At 45.1% G+C, this 23,052-nt stretch overlaps 1 protein-coding gene across 1 annotated transcript in view; it reads left to right on the plus strand.

The window, feature by feature from the left end:
- Window positions 1-23,052, plus strand: part of SPG21 (SPG21 abhydrolase domain containing, maspardin) — a 98,056-nt gene that overhangs the window by 34,921 nt on the left and 40,083 nt on the right. Inside the window, exon 3 of the mRNA XM_082253194.1 lies at window positions 8,821-8,982. Coding sequence (XP_082109320.1) covers window positions 8,821-8,982 — 162 coding nt within the window. The remainder of the gene's footprint in view (window positions 1-8,820; window positions 8,983-23,052) is intronic.

The raw sequence follows: 23,052 nt of genomic DNA on the forward strand, positions 1-23,052 counted from the left end.
AATGTTTTATATAGCAGAATGTAAAAAAAAAAAAATTATATATATATATATATATATATATATATATATATATATATATATATATATATATATATATATACAGTAAAACCTTGGATTGCGAGCCTAATTCGTTCTGGAAAAATGCTTGTAATCCAAAGCACTCTTATATCAAAGCAAATTTCCCCATAAGAAATAATGGAAACTCAGATGATTCGTTCCACAAGTCCTTCAGTTTATAGTCTATATACAAAGATTATAGCAATGTGATTGGTTGTGTAACCATAAAATGTCCATCCACAATATGCAGACTTCCCAAGGGGATTAGAAGCAAAATCTAGCAGAGCTACAGAATATAAGAGAGATGAGAGGTGCATCTAAGTGTAGCAATATGGTTACATTTAATGAAGGTTCAACATTTAGCAACTCACATGGTTGATGATTAAAATAGGCATACCTAAGTATGCAGGCATCCGGGGTAAAGCTGTCCACATAGACCATCTTCTGAACCACCGGCTCTCACCACTGTCAGTCTGCAATCGTGACCGGGAAGAATAGCCTGCAGTAGAGTGATCTGAAAGTGAGGCTTTGAATCACTCGTGGAGCGCAGCGGGGAAGGGATGATGAAGATGGCTGTGCAGAGGATGGTCTATGTGGACAGCTTTACCCCAGATGCCTGCATACTTAGATGTGCCTGTTTTAATCATCAACCATGTGAGTTGCTAAATATTGAACTTTCATTAAATGTAATGATATTGCTACACTTTTGAGGCACCTCTCTTCTTTTTTATACATGACGCTACTTGTATATCAAGACATCGCTTGTATATCAAGTCAAAATTTATTTAATACATTTGCTTGTCTTGCAAAGCGCTCTCAAACCAAGTTACTCTCAAACCAAGGTTTTACTATGTATGTATGTATGTATGTATGTATGTATGTATGTATGTATGTATGTATGTATGTATGTATGTATGTATGTATGTATGTATGTATGTATGTATGTATGTATGTATGTATGTATGTATGTATGTATGTATGTATGTATGTATGTATGTATGTATGTATGTATGTATGTATGTATGTATATATAATTTTTTTTTTTTTTTTTTTTTCAGGGCAAAAAAGGAAAGAGGTGATCAAATAGCACCAAAAGAAAGCTCTATTAGAATAATAATTTAATGTGGTGCCATATCGCAAAAAGTGGCCTGGTCATGAAGGTTGGGTAAATCTTCTGGATAGCTCCCCCACATGTCAGGATTCAAGTTGCTCTCGCAGAATATAGTTCTAACTTATTAGAGAATACTCTTATGTGAGCAACAGTCACCTCACTCCAGTCTGTTTTAGGACCTAGTCACACCAACAACCATGTTATATCATTTGTGCTGTGTGGTAGTGGTGCACCGAAATGAAAATTTTGGTACCGAAAATTCAGGATGCATTTGTCTGAAACCGAAAATGACAGTTTAAAATGTGTGTGTATATACATTTTTATATATAATATTGTATTACATTCGACTTTTTAACTAATATCATGAATTTAAATGAATATGCATTTATTATTGGCACCTTTAGCGCAAGAAAAGCTCAAGGGAAATGCATCCCTTTAAATTCTATGTATGTCTTCACACTGGTCCGTTGCACTTCCGTTGTGTTAAAAATCTTGCTTACTGCATTTTTGGTCAGTTAAAACACTCCAACCCCCCCCCCCGCGTCGACATGCATTGAAAACTCAGCAAGAATGCATCAATAACACAGCCATGTTACATAATTGATGGCTCTTTTTGACGCCCATGACCTATGAAAAACGCTCCATCCAAAATCGTTTGGGCACCGTTTTCACCACCTTTTTCTCTATCGCCAAAACGTAGATAACCCTACTTTCGGCCAATAGCTTTCGCTGCATCTCTACTGTGTTGTAATTGGGGATCGACCGATTATCGGTGGGGCCGATGTGCACTTTCCCCGATATATCGGAATCGGTCCCTGAGGTTACCGATATTGCTGATATTTCAGAAAGTGCTTGTACCAGAGTGATGCCTGCAGCTAGTGGTATCACCCCGGTACCGGCATCCATAGCCGACGGCCGGCTGTCTTGTAATGACAACTGATGCGGCTGAGAAGCCGCTCGGCTGTCATTACAAGGAGCGGGAGGGGATGTCCCCTTTCGCCCGGGTCTCCCGTCCTACCAGGAGACCCGGGCAACCTCTTTCTTTGTTTATAGCGCAAAGAATAAAGAACGCACAGGTGATCAAATACCACCAAAAGAAAGCTCTATTTCTGAGGAAAAAAATACGTCAATTTTATTTAGGTACAGCACTGCTCGACCGCGCAATTGTCAGTTAAAGTAACGCAGTGCCGAATCGCAAAAAACTGGGCCTGTTCATTGAGGTGGCAAATCCTTCCGGTCCAGAAGTGGTTAAAGTCTAAATACTAGCAGGCAGTTTGGCCCGTTTGCATCAAATCCTGACATTTTTACACAGAAGGCACAGATGCAGCACCCAGCCCCACTGCCAGCAGCCTATAAAAATAATAGTCTGAAATTCTCAGCGGCTGGATGCTGTACCATATGGTACTCTTACTTGGAGCTTATGCATTCAGGGAGGAATACCTGGAATGCAGAATTTCGGAATGTACTATCTGGGCAGGCTGCTGGCAGTGGAGCTGGATGCTGCCTCTGTGCTTCCAGGTTGCTCGAAAGCACTGGGATTTGATTGAGACTGGCCAAACCACCAATGTCCACGTAGCCATAAAATGAGCTGGGAGTCAGGATCATGTCAATGGGATAGACTCCAATATTTAATGTTAATCTACTTTTGCTACAAATAAAATAACAATACGGTCCCTTTCACACGGGTGGACCATCCATTGCCCTCTATGGAGCGGCGAATGTAAATGGACAGGTGTGTGTTAAACCCGCCGACATCCGATCCTATCCGCTAAAAACAGACAAATGGGGGATGCATTTCTCTTGCATCTGGCAGATCCGATGACAGTCTGATGTAAACAGACAAGCGGTCCTTTTACATCCGACCTCCCATTGGGGAGAGCGGACTGTGCCCACTCTGCATAAGTTGTCGTCTGCCTGCTCATCAGGGTACAACGGGCAGATCCCCCTACTACGAGGGTAGTCAAAAAAGTTCACGGCCCGACACAGAAGGAGTTAACCACACTGACATGAAACTTTATCACTGCACCAAGCTATTCTTTCAGATGTTCAGCACTGAAAATGATGCATGCGCGCTGTAAGGATTTCATGTGCTCTTTGCAAATATTTGAACCCCCCCCCCCCCCCCCCACCATAGTCAAGTTGAAAATGGAGAAAGTTGAGGAAGGCTTGGAATGTTCCATCGGCAGGCAAAGTGATGCCAACAGTCTTCTGCTCGCTGCTGTACACCCTCAGAATCCCAGAAGACTTTGTCTGCTGATGGAACACTTCAAGCCGCCGCCTTCTTCCACTTTCTCAATTTTCAACTGGACTATCGGTGATGCCCACTGTTTGCTTAGAGCTCATTAAAACTGTACAGCTCGCAAGCACCATTTTCAGCACTGAACATCTGCAAAAGCGGCTCGGTGCACTGATAAAGTTTCACATTTTGTGTGGTCACTCCTTCCGTGTCGGGTCGTGAATTTTTCAGACTACCATCGTCGTAACTACTGTAAAATACATGAAAATGTCAGGTGTTGTTTTTTTTTTTTTTTTTGCCAAGATCCTCAACCTCCACTCACACTGAATGCGGCTTTGAATTCTCGCTACTTCAGTGCAATTTCATGCACAGATGTCAATGCAAGTCGCACATGAAGTCGCCAAAAATAGTGCAGCAACAATTTTTCAAATCGCGCTACTTTAAATCGCACCTATTAAAACTGTGCCATAGGGAGACATTGGATGCAACTTTGGGTGCAGTTTGTAAATCGAATTTCGCACCTGAAGTCGCACCACTGGTGTGTGTGTGATATATATATATATATATATATATGTGTATGTATGTGTGTGTGTGTGTGTGTGTGTGTGTGTGTGTATGTATATATGTGTATATATATATATATATATATATATATATATATATATATATATATATATATATATATATATATATATATATATATATATATATATATATATATATATATATATATATATATATGCACATGCACACGTGTGTGTAGATAGATAGATAGATAGATAGATAGATATATGTGTGTGTGTGTGTGTGTATATATATATATATATATATATATATATATATATATATATATATATATATATTATATACAGTGTGTGTGTGTGTGTGTATGTATGTATGTATGTATGTATGTATATATATGTGTATATATATATGTGTGTGTGTATATATATATATATATATATATATATATATATATATATATATATATATATATATATATATAATGAGAGATAGAGAGATATAGCGATATAGTGTATATGTAGGTATAGTAGAGCTCGTCTCTACCAGGCTTCCTGTTTACTTTACCTTGACCAAGGCTTAGATTTCCTATTTAATTATTAACCTAATTTTTAAAGTCTTTCAATACAGCCACTAAAAAAAACAGTCAGTGTATGTAAGTATGTATTTCTGACTCTAAATCAGGGCTGGCGTACAGAACCTCAGGGAAGAATATACCTTACAAAACCGCTTTAATAATAACCAGTAACAATAACGTCTAAAAGTCATGATCGCATCAACCAATAATGTCCGCATTAAAATAAGACAACCTTGTCAGAACTTTTTACTGCAGGTGTTTTAGTCAGGATTAGCTGCTCATTAAAAGCACCCCTATAATAAAAATGATCAGGATAAGATGGATCAAAGTTTTATCACAGCAAGGCTATAGTATATCTAAAGCTTTTTTTATTTTTTTATTTTTTTTAATAACAAATCTATCTGTACTTGCCTGCTTTGTACAATGCTTTTACACAGAGCAGCCCCAATCTTCTTCTTGGGTCCCCCGCTGGCACTTCAGGCCCCTCCTCTTCATCCTCACAGAAAGCCGCTTTCCATGGGGTCACCCATGCTTGCTAGCTCCTGAGTTCGCTGCTGCATCCATTAATACAGACAGCAGGACTCGGAACCGCCCCCTGCGCCTGTGCCACAGGATTTGATTGACAGCAGCAGGAGCCAATGGCCATGCCATAGAAGACATTATGGTAAAAAATCTTAAGGCTTTAGAACCACTTTTTAAAGACCAGGCCTAATTCTGAGATTTGTTGCTTGGAAGTTAAAATCAGTATTTTTTGCTAGAAAATTACTTAGAACGTATGTATGTAGCACTGCCCCTTAGAAGACTGCTGGATAGAACACTTTCTGTATTCCCTTGGGTTACTCGTAGCAACTGGTTGCAGAAACGTATCACTTTAAAGCGGAGTTCCGGGCTCAAAAACACCTTTAGCCTGTCCGCTTGCTGTAAATACCCTAAAAAACTAATGGATACTCCTGATTTTTATTTTATTTTTTTTTTTCTTTACTTACCTTGTTTTTGAAGAAAGTATACTTGCCTTCCTTCTACTTCCTCCCTCTTCGGCCGTGGCCCACGCCGTTACTTCCAGCTTGCGATGACTCCTGGGAGCTGAACGTCATCGCTCCCAGGAGTCAATGCGCCTACACCAGCCCCGTTCGTCAGTTCCGGTGCAGGCGTGTCATTCCCTGCTAAACAGCTTCTGGGCATGGCCAGAAGCTGTGCAGGGATGACACGCCTGCCCCAGAAGTGAAGAGCGGGGCCAGTGCAGGGCATTCTGGGACGGAAAAGGACATGGAAGAGGACGCAGAAGAGGACGCGCTGGCTTCAGCTGCCCACACCTGCGATGGCAACGCTGGAGAATAAATTTTCAACATAAGTATTTCTTCTAAAAGGTAAGTGCGACCTTGTTTCGGAGGCTATCCATTATGGAATGTACTAGCCCTGAGTGTCCTGGGGGTATTTTTATTGAAAAAACATTTCCGAGGCCGCAACTCCGCTTTAAGTCCTTGGCTCAGTCAATAATCAGTCCAGGGGATGTTGTTTTGTATTTGATTTAGAACTTGGATAGGAGAAGGGATGAGTGGGATAATCCAACTAATAACTATCCACAGTATTGCAGACAACTGACTTTAGGATGCGGCAAGGCCGCTTCTTCACTCTGCCACTGAAGTGAAGATATTTTTAAGTGTTCCTGCTTGCAATTCTCTTCAGGGTTCTAAACTCGGCACCCCCTTTCTCTCTCACTGTGTGTGCTGACACCCGTCCACTGACTTTATCCTCTGGAGTTTTCCGCTTCCTGGGCAGACCCCAGGGCAAATTCCTCTGTACTCTCGGACACTGTTTTTCCAGAGTTACTGTTGCCCCCAACTCCACCAGTCAGCTTTCCTGGGCCTCTGGATTCAGCCACACACTCTGCTTCACCAGGCCGATTGCCTGTGACCACCATCCTCCGCTACAGAAGGAGAGACAGCTATCACCCTCCTTCTAGGACCTGGCTTCCTGCCCAAAGACACCCTGCCTTATGTGCTCTTGGCTTTTATATCCTATCCCATGATGCAGCACTCTCTGTGCCAAACCCATGGGATAGATATCAAAGCCTGTGTGTCATTGGCTAGGTTTCCTCAAATGTACCTCTCCATTGGATACAGTGGGAACACTCCCTCAGCCCACATGAATCACACATGGAGCAGGCGTAACAGATCCTGCTCCCTGTGAAGCAGGGAGCACATAGATTTAGCCTGCTGCTCTGCTGTTAAGCAGACAGAGCCAAAAACGATTCTGTCTGTCTAGCACTTGATTAGGAGGGTGCTATAGATGTCGATTGGCGAGGGGTACTGTCTGGATCTTTGCCCACCTGATTCCTGGTGTGGTGAGTAGCTTTCTCCCCCTTGAGGGTTTTGGGGTTGACGTGGGCCCCTCCTCAGGAAGGTCGGACCTCCTTCCCATCAGGCACCCCCCTTTCACCTGTCCCCAATTCTACCCCCCCCCCACATATGCTGGGGCTGTGTGGGTGATCTGGTCCACCTCCTGGCTGCCGGCAATCTGCTGTGGGCAGGGGGGTTGTAGCTGGTGGGGGCTCCTGCCTGGGCCCGTCCTTGAGGCCTAGGGATCCCTCCTGGGTCCCTGGAGGCTTTGTGGTGCCGCGTGGGCCGCCGTTTTGCTGTAGCCTGTGTGTTTCTATGCACAGGGGCCATGTTTGTGTAGTTTGGCAACCATTTTGCGGTGGTTTGCAAATAAAAAAAGCGACGGCCATGACAGTGGAACCCTGTAGGCAGTGATTTTGCCGGTGGGAGCCCCTCCTCCTCCCCCCCCGGTGCTGACTCCTGGATCTTTTCACTTCCTGATTACCCTGGTGGCTGCAGGTGCCTGCTGGGTGGTGAGTCTGGTGGGGTTCTCTCCCTCTCTGCTGAGGATCGCTTGATGCTTGTGCCTGGCGACTGCATGATGCTGCCAACACGGTGGGGGTTTTCCCTTTGCAGTGTTTTATACTTTGTGGGGTCATTGGTTAATAAGAATGATGTCTGGCACCTGCACCCCAATGTCCTGTCGATGAAAAAACAAAAATGGCGCATACGTTTGTGCAGCATGAAAATCTTGTGTCGCAGCTTACACATTGTAATATATTGCGGTTTGCAAATGGTTTACCGGGGTTATGGGGCTGAACAGATCAGCCATAACCCCAGTATCCTTTTTTGCAACAAACGGCTGGATTTCTCATTTAAATCGTTCCAAGCGGCCGGTGGTACGGTTTCCGAAGTGGGGGGAGGGGACGTCCCCCCCTTAACACTGAGTTAACAAAGAGTTAAACACTCTTTGATTGCCTCTATGGCCTTGCTTTTAATGTTAAAGGAGAGATTTGGGGTCTTTTTGACCCCAGATCTCTCCATAAAGAGGACCTGTCATCCATTATTTCTATTACAAGGGATGTTTACGTTCCCTGTAATAGGAATAAAAAGGAAATTGAAGGGACAGTGTAAAAATAAAAGGAAAAATAAAATGTAAAGCGCTCCCATCCCTCTGTGTCTGCGCGCAGAAGCAAACGCATATGTAAACTGTGTTCGTACCACACGTAAGGTATCTCCACGAGCGTTAGTGCGAAAGCAATGATTCTGGCGCTAAACTTGTAAGTCTAAACAGGTAACCTGTAAAGGCGTTAAAGCGTGGCCTATGGAGATTTTTAAGTACCGTAGTTTGTTGCTATTTCACGAGCGTGTGCAGTTTTAAAGTGTGACATGTTGGGTATCTATTTACTCAACGTATTATCTTTCACATTCTACAAAAAAATTGGGTTAACTAATGTGTCTTGCATTTTTTTTTTTTTTTTTTTTAATTAGTGTATCCTTTCAAAAAAATTGCGTTTGTGCTGCGCAGATACATGTAACATAAAAAAATTGCAATAATTGCCATTTTATTCTCTAGGGTCTCTGCTTAAATTATTTTTGGGGGTTATAAGTCAATTTTCTAGCAACAAATTTACCTGATTTAATCAGTTGGTGCCAGCTGCACACAATTATGGGGCCTCTCGGCAGGTGGGCCTTGGTGCTGAGCGGCCTCATTTTTGCGTGAATTGGTGTTACCAAATTGTGCCTCCTGTTTTGCTGTTGACCTGTTATTGAGACTTTATTAAGCAGTGGAGGGGGCAAGTGCTGGCTTCTAGTTGTATTTTTTTTTTATAATGTAGCACTCCAGTTCTCAGTGCTCCCTAAAAGAGAGCTGCCATTACATGTATTCACTTGGTCTCTGTGTTCTTCATTCTGTTTCTAGGAGCCGCTGTTCTCAGTGGGTGTAATGAGATTTGAAAGCATCATAAGACAAATGTTTATCTACTTTTCTTTCTCTCAGATAATTGTGGATGATGATGACAGTAAAGTATGGTCTCTATATGACGCCGGCCCTCGGAGCGTTCGCTGCCCCATTATATTCCTGCCGCCAGTTAGTGGGACCGCAGATGTTTTCTTCCACCAGATTCTGGCGCTGACCAGCTGGGGTTATAGAGTCATTGCTGTGAGTATGGAGATTCCTTCTAAATTGCCTTCCAACTGTTCTGTTATTTTCTGTCCTTATTTACATTGTAAGCTGTTGAGATTCTCAATCCAGTTGTTTTATGTATGTACATAGATCAGCCATAACGCTATGACCTCTCACCCAATATTGAGAAGGTCCCCTTTTTGCTGCTAAAATAGCCCTGACCCCTCCAGGCAGGGACTCTGTTAGAGTAAATCACCAGGACCAGATGGCTTACACCCGAGAGTCCTCAAAGAACTCAGTTGGGTTATAGCTAGACCATTGTTCCTAATATTTGCTGATTGGAGAAAAGCAAGTGTGGTACCAATATTCAAAAAAGGGCAGAGGCATATTCCTGGAAACTGCAGGCATGTCAGCCTGACATCAATAGTAGGTAAATTATTGGAGGGGATAAGGGACTATATCCAAGATATCCTTAGTAGTAATCAGCATGTGTTTACCAATCTGTTAACATTTTACAAAAAAGTGAGCTGCGATCTAGATAAGGGAAGGCCTTTTGATGTTGTGCATCTGGATTTTGCAAAGGCATTCGATACAGTTCCCCATAAGTGCCTAATCTACAAGGTGAGGTCTGCAGGCATCGACCATAAGGTTTTTTTTCTTGGATAGAAAGCTGCTTACAGAGACGTATCCAAAGGGTGGTGATAAATAACGTGTACTCAGAATGGTCTGGAGTGGTAAGTGGGGTACCTAAGTTGGGACCAATTCTGTTTTAATTTATTCATAAATGATCTAGAGGGTGGGATAAATAGCTCAATCTCAGTTTTTGCAGACACAAAAAAAAAAAAAAAGAGCGGCAGTAACTTCACATCGGGATATAGAATTTTTATTGAAAGACCTGAATAAAATAATGGGGTTGGCAACTACGTGGCAAATGAGGTTTAATGTGGAGAAATGTAAAGTAATGCACTTGGGGGCTAAAAACAAACGCATACTACTCACTAGGGGGGGACCTCTTGGGGAATCAAGGCTGGAGAAAGATCTGGGGGTCCTAGTGGAAAACAGACTGGACAATAGCATGCAATGTCAAGCTGCAGCTACCAAAGCCGGCAGAATATTAGCATGTATAAAAAAAGAGGATATACTACAGAGATAACACTACAATCCTGCCACTTTATAAAACTCTGGTCCTGCCAAATCTGGAGTATTCTGTCCAGTTCTGGTCACAAGTGCTCAGAAGGGATGTGCTGGAGATGGGAGAGAGTCCAAAGAAGGGCAACTAAACTAAGGGGGTTGGAGGACCTAAATTACGAGGAGCAACTAAAGGCACTAAATTTTATTTTCGCTGGAGAAGAGATGCTTGAGAGGGGACATGATAGCGATTTTACAAATACCTAAGTGGTGATCCCAGCATAGGAAAAAAGCTATTCAGTCTTGGGTAATGTAAGAGGACATGTGATGAGATTGGAGGAGAAGCCGGTTAACCTTATGCTGCGCAATGGTTTTTCACTGTAAGGGCGGTAAGAATGTATAACTCTCTCACAATTGGTGGTGTCAGCGGGGAGTGTTGATATTTTTAAAAGACTCTTGGTCATACATCTTAACCACTTGCCGATCAGCCGCTGCACATATACTGCGGCAGGTTGGCTCTATTGCGCGAAACGACGTACCTGTACGTCGTTTCATGCAATAGCCAGTGGAGGCTCACGCACACTGATTAACCAAAGGGGGAGCCAATCAGAGGGCCACCCGCGATTGCTCCCCCGTAGAGACAGAACGGTGGTTTGCTGATGTAAACTAGGCAGATCGCCGTTCTGTCACAGATGAACACCGGATCCCATGTTCCTGCTATTTAGGAAAACGGATCTCTGTGTTCATCTAGTGAGTCCATCCCCCACACAGTTAGAAAACACCCCCTAGGAGCACACTTAACCCTTTGATCTCCCCTGCCAGTGTCATTAGTACAGTAACCGTGCATTTTTTTAGCACTGATTACTGTAATAATGTCACTGGTCCCCTCAGGTGTCCGATCTGTCTGCCGCAATGTCGTAGTCCCGCTGAAAATCGCGGATCGCCGCCATTACTAGTAAAAAAATAAACTTAAAATGCCATAATAATATCCCCTAGTTTGTAGATGTGATAACTTTTGTGCAAACCAATCAAAATACACTTATTGGGATTTTTTTTTACCAAAAATATGTGGCAGGATACAAATTGCCCTAAAATGGTGAAAAAAAAATAGATTTTTTTTTGGCTTTGTTTTATAGCAAAAATGTAAAAAAAAAAATGTATATAATGTTTTATTTTTTCCCAGAATTGTCGCTCTTTTTTGTTTGTAGTGCAAAAAATAAAAACCACAGAGGTGATCAAATACCACCAAAAGAAAGCTCTATTTGTGGGGGGGAGGACATTGATTTTATTTGGGTACAGTGTCGCATGACCACCCAATTGTCAGTTAAAGTAACTCTTTCACAAAAAATGGCCTGGTTGTGAAGGGGGGTAAATCTTCTGGAGGCAAGTGGTTAAATAAAGTGGCAATGCAACCCAGAATCCATTAAAATGAGCGATTACTTTAAAATGTGCTCAAAAAATACCTCAAGATGTATATATCTACTGCAATAACAAATGCTGAGCAATTGACAGGTAAATAATAGTGCCGTATCACTAAAAATGGCCTGGTTAAAGTGGTTGTAAACCCACCTTGAGAACTTTTACCTATAGGTAAGCCTTTAATAAGGCTTACCTATAGGTATTGTAAATATCCCCTATGCACCGTTTAGGGGATATTTACATTGCATGCCGCCGATGAAGTCATTGGCGCATGCTCTCTGAAGAAATGGTGCCGTTTCTTCAAATCCCTGTGCAGTGACCTTGCGACTCCCACGCGCATGCGCGGGAGTAACGTCATGCGGCTCTGGCCAGTATTACACCTGGAGTCCACAGACCCGGAAGGAAGACGGGTGAAGATGGATGCGGCCATCAGCGGGCTTCGTTATGCATTTACTTTGCAGGGGAAAAAAAAAAAACAGGAAGAGTTTACTTCCTCTTTAAGGGGATAAAACCTTCCGGCCCAGAAGTGGTTAAAGAACACAATATACAGGGAAATTATTATTGTCACCTACACAGATTGAACTGGATGGACTATTGTCTTTATTCAACCTCAACTACTATGTAACCTCTTAGGCTCCATTCACATTTGTTTGACTGCAGCAACTTTGGAGTTGCATTGTATAACATTCAGGTACGACTTTCATGCAACTTTTGAGTGTTAACATTGAAGTCTATGGTCCTCAAGTTGCATGAAAATTGGACCAAAGTGGTGTATGAACTACCTTGAAGTTGCTGCAACTTTTTAGTCACACATATATGAATGGTTATCATTGGAAAACATGGGAAGCGACTTGTCATGCAACTTTGATGTCCAAAGTTGCATGAGATGTTGCACAAGTGTGAATGGAACGTAAAGCAAGGGTAGGCAACCTTTTGAGAGATGGAGATCGACCTGAACAACATGAAAGAGTTGAAAGAACACCGGGGATCGGCACCCTTTTTATTTTTATTTTTTTTACGAAATTTACTAGCAAGGCTTAACTAAATATTAAAAAAAAAAAATATAATAAAACAAATGCCACTATAAAAATTATATATTTACACTACCCTAAAAAGGGACAGTGTCAGGGCAGGGGTTGGTGGTAGGGCAGTGGATAGCGTGTGGATGGGGACAGTAGGGCAGGAAACGGGTTCAGTAGAGCAGTGTCAGTAGTTTTTTTTTTTTTTTGTGATTTTATTTGAGTATATTTTACAATTTTATTTTTTATGGCTTTTTAAAAGGGGAGCACACAGGGGGCCTGGGCAGCACAAATGAGCATAATCTGGACAGGAGCGCAGGCAGGCGATGGCATATGCAGTTACCAATTTCCTGTATTTTCCTCCTGCAGCTGCTGAATGCCGGTAGGAGGGAGGAGAAGCCGGATTTCAGCGGCTGCAGGAAGAAAATCCAGGAAATCAGTAACTGTATGTGCCACCCCTCCTGTCCAGGTGTAAAACTGAATGTGACAGGGTGGTCGCACAGGCCCCTAGAGCATGGGTGGGGTCGCCTTTGCTATCCCTGACACTACGCCAGTGTTGGGTTCCATTCATGTCACACAGAGGCCACTCAGCTGCCTGCACACTACAAGTCCCAGCGTGTCCAGGACTAACCCCCTCCCTCATGTTTGCTTTTGTCACTCTTCTACACATGGGAATGTCCTCAGTACATGGGAAGGTCTCAGTCCCCCTTAATATGTAAACTTCTCTCAGCCCAGTGTCCCAGACTGTAGAATGTTCTCAGATTGGACAGGGAGAACGGGGTTTGGGAGGCAGTAGGAAGAATGGGGGGGGGGAGCACTTGCAGGTCGGCGGGGCTGGGACTCAATAGCAATCTACCTGTCACCTGTCCACGCCACGGTCGACCGATAGATTGAGGTTGCCAACTCCTGCTCTAAAGGTATGCTGTGTTTGGCACCAAGCCATCAGTAGCAAGTCCTGCAGGTTGCAAAGTGGGGCTCCATGGATCGGACATCCCATACTGCATCCTGGTGCCATCTCTTCCCCAGGAAAGCAACACCCATGCACCCGGCCATCAACATGATGTAACAGCAAACCTGATTCATCAGACCAGTCCACCTTCTTCCATTGCTCTGTTGTCCAGTTCTGATGCTCACATGCCCATTGTAGGCATTTTTGGCTGTGAACATGTGTCAGCATGGGCACCCTGACCAGTCTGCAGCTACACAGCCCCATACACAACAAACTGCGATGCTCTGTGTGTTCTGACACCTTTCTATCAGAACCAGCATTAACATTTTCAGCAAGTTGATCTCCAGTTGCTCTTCTATTGTATTGAACTACACAGGGCAGCCTTTGCTCCCCGGGTGTATCAATGAGCCTTGGCTGCCCATCACCCTGTCACTGGTTTTGCCGGTTTTCCTTCCTTGGTCCATTTTTTGTCCGGTCCTGACCACTGCATACCAGGAACATCCTACAAGAGCTGCAGTTTTCGAAATGCTCTAACCCACTCGTCTCGCCGTTACAATATGGTGGTGGTCCCAAATCCTTACCATTTGCCCTTTTTAGCTTTCAACTGCAGGAACAACATGTTCACTTGCTGCCTAATATATTCCACCCCCCTATATCCAACAATCTCTGCAGAGTTGGTGGTTCTAAACTAATAAACTCAAAAACGTGATTCTGCATTCTTCTATGTGTAGAAATTCCTCACGCAGCAGCTTACATAGTAAAAGAATGCATTCTTTGTCCATCTGCCCTGCATGCCAAATGATTTTCCAGATTACTGTTCATTGCACAACAGAGTTCTGAGAGTTTCTTGAAAATACTTTAGACCCTCTGTCCATTAGCTGTGCATAGTCAGTGTCCGCACTGGATAGAACATTATTTGTGTAAAGCCCCGTACACACGTAGCGATTGTCGGCCGTATATATTCGGCCGATTATCGGCTTGTTAGTATGATGCTTCCGACAACCGACAGCAAATTTTCGGGCCGAACAGAATCTGGTGTGCAGACTTTAAAATTTTTGTTGCCCGTCACCAGAACGGCCGATTGTTCGCCAGTCAGTACAGAATTCGGCCGACAAACAGCAGATTAGCAAGACTGGGCATACTCAGAAAAGAAAAAACACACGGAAAGTAAACCATCAAATGACATCACTTCTGCAGTCGGCTGTTGTTGGCAGACAAAATTTGTGTGCATTCTTTAGCACTTTTCAGCCGACAGGACAGCACCGGACAAAAGACGGCCGATCGTTTGGCCGACATTCGGTACGTGTGTACGGGGCTTTAGTCTTAGGTTTGTGCCTTGATGGTAAAGGATCGGCCCACTCAAAACTGATAGTTTTTGGTAGTTACTAGGGAGTTAAAGTGGTTGTAAACTAGGGCTGCAACTAACGATTATTTTGTCTGTCGACTAATCTAGCGATTATTTTTATTTTTTTTGCATAATTGAGTGTAAGTAAGCCCCCCTCCCAGTGCAGACCCCTCAGTAAGCCCTCCCACCTAGTACAGACCACTTAGTAAGCCCCCCCCCCTCCCAGTGCAGACCCCTCAGGCTCACCTGCTATCACATGCTGCTGCTGGAGTGGCGCGTGACATCTCGTCTGTGTGGGACAGTGGGAGGGATCATCAGCGTTGGTGGCAGTCTGCAGCCACAGAGAGTCAGCTCAGTTGATGCACCGCCGCGCAGGCGCAGCCGCTCCGGGACGTCATGCCGCTCACAGCGGCTGACGTAGAAGAGATGGACACTCTGGACTGGAGCGGGGCCGGGGGCGGGGCAGTGCAGCCTTCAGCTGCCCCAATCAATGCAGCGGCCTGGCCGGCAGTGCTTAAAGCGGAGTTGTGGGTTGTCTCTGGCCCTGTGAGCATGAGCATGGGGGCGTGTGAGGTCGCGAGTGACGCGTCGACGCCTTTCACGCACGTCAACGTATTTCTGTAGTTGATGTAATCGATTACGTCAACGCATCGTTGCAGCACTATTGTAAACCCTTACATACAGTGGGTATAGAAAAGAATCGCACATTGATAAAATTACATTTTGTTACTTTGCAGCCTGAAATGAAGACAGACATGGTTTGTTTTATCCAGCTGTTTTTACTTAGTATAACCTATAACATCCAAGTGAAAGATAGAACACAAACATGCCAACACAGAAAAAAAAATCAAAAACAGAATTACCGAGTTGGAAAAAGGATCACCCCCCCTTGTGACCAGTATTTTGTTGAACCACCTTTTTGCTTTAATTCCAGCCTTTAGTCTGTTGGGATTTGTCTCTACTAAGTTTGCACATCTAGACTTTGCAATATTTGCCCATTCGTTACTGCCGAATTGCTGAAATTCAGTTAAATTTGATGGCGAACGATTGTGGACTGCACTCTTCAAGTCATTCCACAGATTTTCAAAGGGGTTTAAGTCTGGCCTCTGACTAGGCAATTCAGACATTCACATTTTTCTCCATCTACTGTGTGGTCATTTTTGCTGTGTGCTTTGGATCCTTATCATGTTGGAAGGTAAACCTTGAAATTCACAGCTTTCTGGCAAAGGGCAGCAGATTTTCCTTAAGAATTTGATGGGTATTTTTCCCCATCCATTTTTCCTTCTATCCCGACAAGTGCTCCAGTCCATGCTGCAGAGAAGCACCCCCATACCAGGATATTACCCCCTCCATGCTTTACTGTAGGAAAGATGTTATTTGGCTGGTGAGCTATATTGAAATTTCCACAGGGCTCTGTGGGGGCCAAACCATCACTTCCAGGACTCCTTGTTCTTTACACTGAAGGTAGTTCTTAATGACATTGGCTGTATGTTTGGGGTTGTTGTCCTGCTGCAGAATAAATTTGGGGCCAATCGCACTCCTCCCTAATGGTATGGTATGATGGATATGTATCTGCCTTTAATTTTTAGAATTGAAGACCCCGTTGATTCTGACCAAATCTCCAACACTGTTTGCAGAAATGCAGCCCCAAACTTGCAAGGAACCTCCACCCTGCTTGAAAGTTGCTTGCAGAGGCTCATTATTGTACCGCTCTCCAGCCCTTCATCAACAAACTGCCTTCTACAGCCAAATATTTCATATTTTCTGCCATTTTTCTGCACCCCAGTTCCTATTTCTCTAGCGCTCATTGACAGACGTAGTCCTCGGTGATACACCACCTTCGGGTTATGTTGCCTCCACAGGAGCAGGACTAGACAGGAAATTAAAAAGCTCTGGCCACACCCTAGGGGCAGTCCCAGAGGGTATATCCTCTCTCTCTCTCTGCCTCAGCAAATCAGTTATTTTCTGTCTAGTTAGGAGTAAGGACCTAGATACCTTGCTGGGATCTTAGGTCCTGGCAAGAATTTTTTTCTTAAAGGATTTTTTAGACAGCTTTTTTTCTCCAGTGTTCCTGTGAGATCTTCAAGCAAGAAAGCTGAACTGGGCGACGGGCTGGATGTTGAGATCCGGTGGTCACCCCAGTTCAGCCTACGAGCGCGTGCAGGCCATAGCTCCGCGCTGGGTCGGCCGCGACAAAGTCCCATTAAAGGACTGTCCACGCGAGTTAAACGTCTCGCTGAAACGCCAAAGACCATGAGTCACGGCGTCCGTATCGGTCGACAGCCCTCCCGCCCCGGTGGAGAGGGTTACTGTCAGGAGTTGGTGCCCGCCTGGTTCCGGTATGGTGAGTAGTATGTTCCCCCTTTTCCCCTGACGGGTCTTGTGGTGAACGCGGGCCCCTCTCTGTATGGTAAGATAGAGTCCCTCTCTATCCTATAACATGACACAGATCCTCCTACTTTGAGTGTGATTTTATGTGCAAAAAGCCAGGAGGCTTGGTTTGGGAGCTAACAATCTAATTGTATACATGTTAAAAAGATGTAATCTGTGGCATTCTGGGAATCTTACGGTGTTAAGAATAAGCTACCTACCAGTCAGAAGCCACGGACATGTAGACTGCCTTCCTAATCAGATCTCCAGCTATTAGCAGGCCTCCCGAATGGCCATGCGGTCCGCCAGGGCCGGTACCGCCAACCACGCCATATCCCCATGCAGAGAGAGTGTTGTGTGCCCTGCAGCACACCGCTATTCAGTACAGGCCGCCGCCATTTTTTTTGCTGGATCGCACGAGCCGCCATTTTGGCGTAGCCTCGTGTCTCCAGCATGGGGGCGGCCATGTTTGAGGTGATCCAAACACCTCGTGGAGCTTGGGGGAGGCGCCGGAAGGCGTGCAGAGGGGCGGAGCCGCCTCCTTTCTTCCTGGGCAGCCAGCCAAAAGACTTCCTGTTTGTCAAGACAGCGCTGTAACCTGTTGCAGTTTAACTCTGAGCATCAAGTGGTGAGCCTGGGGGTCTATCTCTCTCTCTCTCTCGATCGATAGGGATCCCTAGCAGGTAACACTAAGGGGCTTTTTGTGGCGCTGGGGGTCTGAAAAAAAAAAAAAAAAAAAGTTTTTTATTTTTGAATTATATTATCCAGGAAGTGACTGGAATTATCATGGACCCTGCCACACATATTCCCCCACCTGTTTCCCTATGAGTATAGAGTCATTTACAGCAATTTTGGAGTCTATGGTGGCTCGGGTGGAGGCGGCCTGTCAGGGACGGGGGTCAAGGAAGCGACCCCCGCCTACCCCTATACTATCTGACACCTCTGACTCTGATTCAGAGATGGTCACTGCAGTTGCAGGTTCCTCTGCAAGGGCTGTTATCCCAGGTAAAGCCCCCTCAGACAGTGAGGAGGACGCTTCTTCTCCTGCTATAATTCAGGAAGAAGCATTGGTGGACGCACTAGTTGTGGCAGTGCAGGAAACCTTAAAACTTGAGGCTTTACCGGCAGAGGCAACTGAAACAGAGATTCCCTTTGGTACTAATAAGCCCATCAAAACGGTGAAGGTTTTTCCTGTACCTAAATGTTTCGGTAATCAGATTAAAGGAGAATGGGAGCATTCTAAACGTACCTTTACTATTTCCAAGCGTATTGCTAGACGCTATCCGTTTGAGGAATCCATCATTAAGAAATGGACGGTACCACCAGTGGTGGATCCACCTATTTCCAGGCTGAATAAAGCCACGGTTATTCCAGTGGAGGACACTTCGTCCTTTAAGGATCCGGTGGATCGAAAGATGGAAGCAGAGTCCCGCACCATCTTCTCTCTGATAGGGTCAGCATTTAGACCAGTAATTGTTATTGGTCTAGTTTCCCAGACACTTACGGAATGGGCGAGAATGGTACGCCAAGATCTTAGGGGAAAAGATATTCCCCAGGAGACATCTGATTTGATGGAACAGATTATACAAGGGCTACAGTTTATCTGTGACGCAGCCCTGGACACTACTCCCTTATTAGGGCATGCATCTAAGTCAGCGGTGATCCTCAGACGTGTGCTGTGGTTAAAATGCTGGTCAGCTGACCTAGGTTCCAAAAAGACCTTGACTAATCTCCCTTTTCAGGGGAATCGTCTATTTGGGGCCAACCTAGATGAAATCATTAAGGATGCCACTGGGGGCAAGAGCACTTTTTTGCCACAGGCTGCTAAAGCTAAGGGACCTCGCAACAAGCGAGGACCTTTCTTTACCGCCCATAAGGGGCGCCCGGCTGGTACTAGCGGGAAAGTCAAGACTCCTCCAGGAGGGTTCAAGAAGGGCTGGTCGGACAAGCAAAGGACCAACCCAGCCAAACCCGAAGCAAAGGAGTACACAGCCTGAAGGTGCGCCCCCACCCGGTTTCAGGGTGGGGGGACGTTTTCACCGGTATTCAGGACATTAGATCGAGCATCAACCACTACTACCGGTGCGATTCTTCCCTTCCAACATTTAAGTACTACAGGAAGCGGTAGTTACCGTTCCCTGAATAGATCTTTTCCTTTACCTTTTCCTAAGATTAGTCCCGATACCTCACAGGAATCGAATCTGGTTGACCAGATAGGCCAAGTAGCCTCTAGTCGGGTGACTTCGGTCCCTGAGGTCCAACCAGAAAAGATCACCTTTCCTGATAACTATCAGGTATCTGATAAATGTGTGGGAACAGAAAACGACCAGACTTTCTCGGATGGTCGGGGCCAGATACCTCTAGGGACGCCTGGTTCAGATTCTATCAGCGCCAGTGGTCCTAGAAATTCTAGGCTGGCCTCCTCAAGCCGGCCTGGCCGACTTGGACATGTTAGTCGTAGACGTTCCGTGGGAACTTCGTCTCAGGGAGTGTCTGTGGTCTCAAGGACCAATTTACCATCATGCTTTACAGTCGCTGGGTTTAATGGCCTGGCCATTGAGACCCAAGTACTGAAGGACAGAGGTTTGTCTACTTCAGTCATTCCTACCCTTATTAAAGCAAGGAAAGCGACTTCCAGCAAAGTCTATTATCACACATGGAAGACTTATATTGCGTGGTGCGAATCTTTAGGATTTCCTCCACGTACCTATTCGGTGACTCGAATATTGGCCTTTTTGCAACAAGGGGTTGAGCAGAAGCTAGCCTTGAGCACCATCAAGGGTCAAGTTTCAGCATTAGCAATCTTCTTTCAGAAGCCTTTAGCTACCAAATCCTTGGTGCGGAATTTCATCCAGGGGGTGTGGCACCTGGCTCCTCCAGTCCGCGCGCCCTTACCGCCCTGGGATCTTAATTTGGTTTTGTCGGTTCTACAGAAACCTCCCTTTGAAAACATCAGGGAGATTCCCTTGCTTACTTTATCCCAGAAGGTGGCCTTCTTGGTGGCTATTACTTCTGCTCGCAGGGTGTCAGAACTGGCTGCATTATCATGCCAGTCCCCATACCTAGTGATTCATAGGGATAAGGTAGTACTTCATCCTAAGCCATCTTTTCTTCCTAAGGTGGTTTCAGATTTTCATCTGAATGAAGATATTGTACTACCTTCCTTGTGTCCTCAGCCCAAGCATCATCGGGAACATGCGTTGCATTCCTTAGATGTGGTTCGGGCAATCAGGGTATACCTGAAAGCTACGGAATCTTTCCGTAAGACGGATTCACTTTTTGTGATCACGGATGGCCCAGAAAGGGTTTGCCTGCATCTGCCGCGACCATTGCCAAATGGATTAGACAAACGGTGGTACAGGCTTATTCTATTAAGGGTCAGAGTCCTCCGTTCCCTGTTAGGGCGCACTCCACTCGAGCGCTCAGTACTTCTTGGGCCTTTCGCCATCAGGCGTCAGTGGTCCAGGTATGTAAGGCGGCCACCTGGTCGTCGGTACATACCTTTACAAAATTCTATAAAATTGATGTGACGGCATCGGCGGATGCCTCATTTGGCCGCAAGGTTTTGCAGGCCGCAATTTGAGGAGACCGGTGGTCTACCTCGAGGGTTTTTTTCTGTTTGAAAAAAAAAAAAAAAAAAATTTTTTCTCTTTTTTTGTTGAGTCTCATCATTAAGGATGAGCATTGTAAACTTCTAGTTGGCACCGGTTGGGCCTTCTAGATTGGGATTTGATTTCATTTTCCCACCCCTCAGTTGTGATACTGCTCTGGGACGTCCCGAAGGTGGTGTATCACCGAGGACTACGTCTGTCAATGAGCGCTAGAGAAAAATGGATTTTTGTAAAATCTTACCGTAAATTCCTTTTCTCTTAGCTCATTGACAGACGTAGTCCCCGCCCCTCTGTTTTTTGAGTTGGGTTAAAATCTCTAAAGACTGCTTTTTCACATAACTGATTTGCTGAGGCAGAGAGAGAGAGGATATACCCTCTGGGACTGCCCCTAGGGTGTGGCCAGAGCTTTTTAATTTCCTGTCTAGTCCTGCTCCTGTGGAGGCAACATAACCCGAAGGTGGTGTATCACCGAGGACTACGTCTGTCAATGAGCTAAGAGAAAAGGATTTTACGGTAAGATTTTACAAAAATCCATTTTTTTCGTAAATAGCCTTGTTTCCTCTTCAGAGGTATGTTTTTTTTTTTTTTTTTTTTTATTACCAAAATCCTTCTAGGAAGACCACTTCTGGTCAGACTTCTCCAGACTTGTGGATAGGTGTACCTGGGACCTTCTGGTTTCCGCAAGTTCTGTGCTGTCCGTTTTTGCCCTCCTTCAAAAGACCTTAAACCGCACATCTTGATACTCCAGTCTGCTTTGAAATCTCTGCCTGGGAGAGACCTTGTGGATGCAGTAGAACTACCTTGTGTCTTGTTGCTGTGCTCAGTCTTGCCATGATATGACCTGTGACATGAAACGGGCTTTCACAACCTCACCTTAGTAGCAGAGTTTGGCTGTTACCATGTTTTAAGCCACCTACACAACTGTTTGTTTCAGTTAATGACTGTGTTTCAACCTACATATAAAATTTGATGATTAACAGCTGCTTGATATAATTGATTAATCATATACTTGACTCTAATCCTCCAAAATCCCTGACTTTGTGCAAGTTTAAGAACTGATGCTGGTTTGAAGCCAAAGAGGGGTCACACCAAATATATTAATTTGATTTCCATTTTTTTCTTCTGTTCGCTTATTTTGTAAATTTATAAAAATAGTTAAAATATATATTTTTGAAAGCATTTTTACTGTACAGCATTTCTTTACACCTGCCTAAAACGTTTGCACTTTATTGTATGTATTTTGTTTTTTACCTGCCAGTTTTTTTTTCTGCCTAGTCAGGATTAAGGACCTAGTTCCTTGCTGGGATCTCTGGTCCTGGCAGTTTTTTTCTTTTTAGATATTTTTTTTCCTGGATTTTTATCTGTGAGATCTACAATCAACTGCCGGACTGGGCGACGGGCTGGATAATCTAGATCCAGTGGTCACCCCCGTCTGGCCAGCGAGCGCACAGACCTTAGCTCCGCGCTAGGTCGGCCACGACATAGCCCGACTGTATGGGGGCTGGCCTGCGAGTTAAACGCCTTGCAAGGTCGCATACGACCGGGACTCCGGCCCGAGTCGCAGCAGTCCTCCTAGCCAACACCCCCCCCCCCCATTTCGATGGAGAGGGGTTCTGTCTGGAGCGGTTCCCACCCAGTTTCTGGTATGGTGAGTAGCTGTCCCGCCCCCTCCTTCCTGGAGGGTTTTTGGGGTGGACGTGGGCCCCTCCTTGAGACGGTCGGACCCCCGGGTTCCCCTCCTTCCCGTCAGGCACCCCCTTTTTTTCTTCGGTCTCCCATCTAACCCCCCTCCACTTATGCTGGGGCGGTTTGGCTGGTCTGGTCCACCTCCCAAGGGGTGGGGGCAGAGTGTATGCTGGAGATGTGGGCTGCGGCGTTGCGCTTCTGGGGACTGGAAGATCAGCTGTGTGTGTGTGTTGGGGGGTTGGACCTGGTGAGGGCTCCTTGAGGCCTAGGGGTCCCTCCTGGGTCCCTGGGAGCCTCATGGTGCCACCATTTTGTTGTAGCCTGTGTTTCTATGCACGGCGCAATGTTTGTGTAGGTTTGCTGCGGCCATGATGGTTGAGCCCTCTGGGCGGTGATTTCGGCAGTGGGAGCCCCTTCTCACCCCCTGGTGCTGACTCCTGGATCCTTTCACTTCCTGATCACTGCACGTGAGTGCAGATTATCCTGGTGACTGCAGGTGCCGGTTTCTGCTGGGTGGAGAGTCTGGTGGGGTTTTCTCCTTCTCTGCTGAGGATCACTTGGTGCTTTGTGCCTGGCGAC

This window comes from Pelophylax lessonae (genome assembly GCF_965119305.1).
Source record: "Pelophylax lessonae genome assembly, chromosome: 4".
Lineage (NCBI taxonomy): Eukaryota > Metazoa > Chordata > Amphibia > Anura > Ranidae > Pelophylax > Pelophylax lessonae.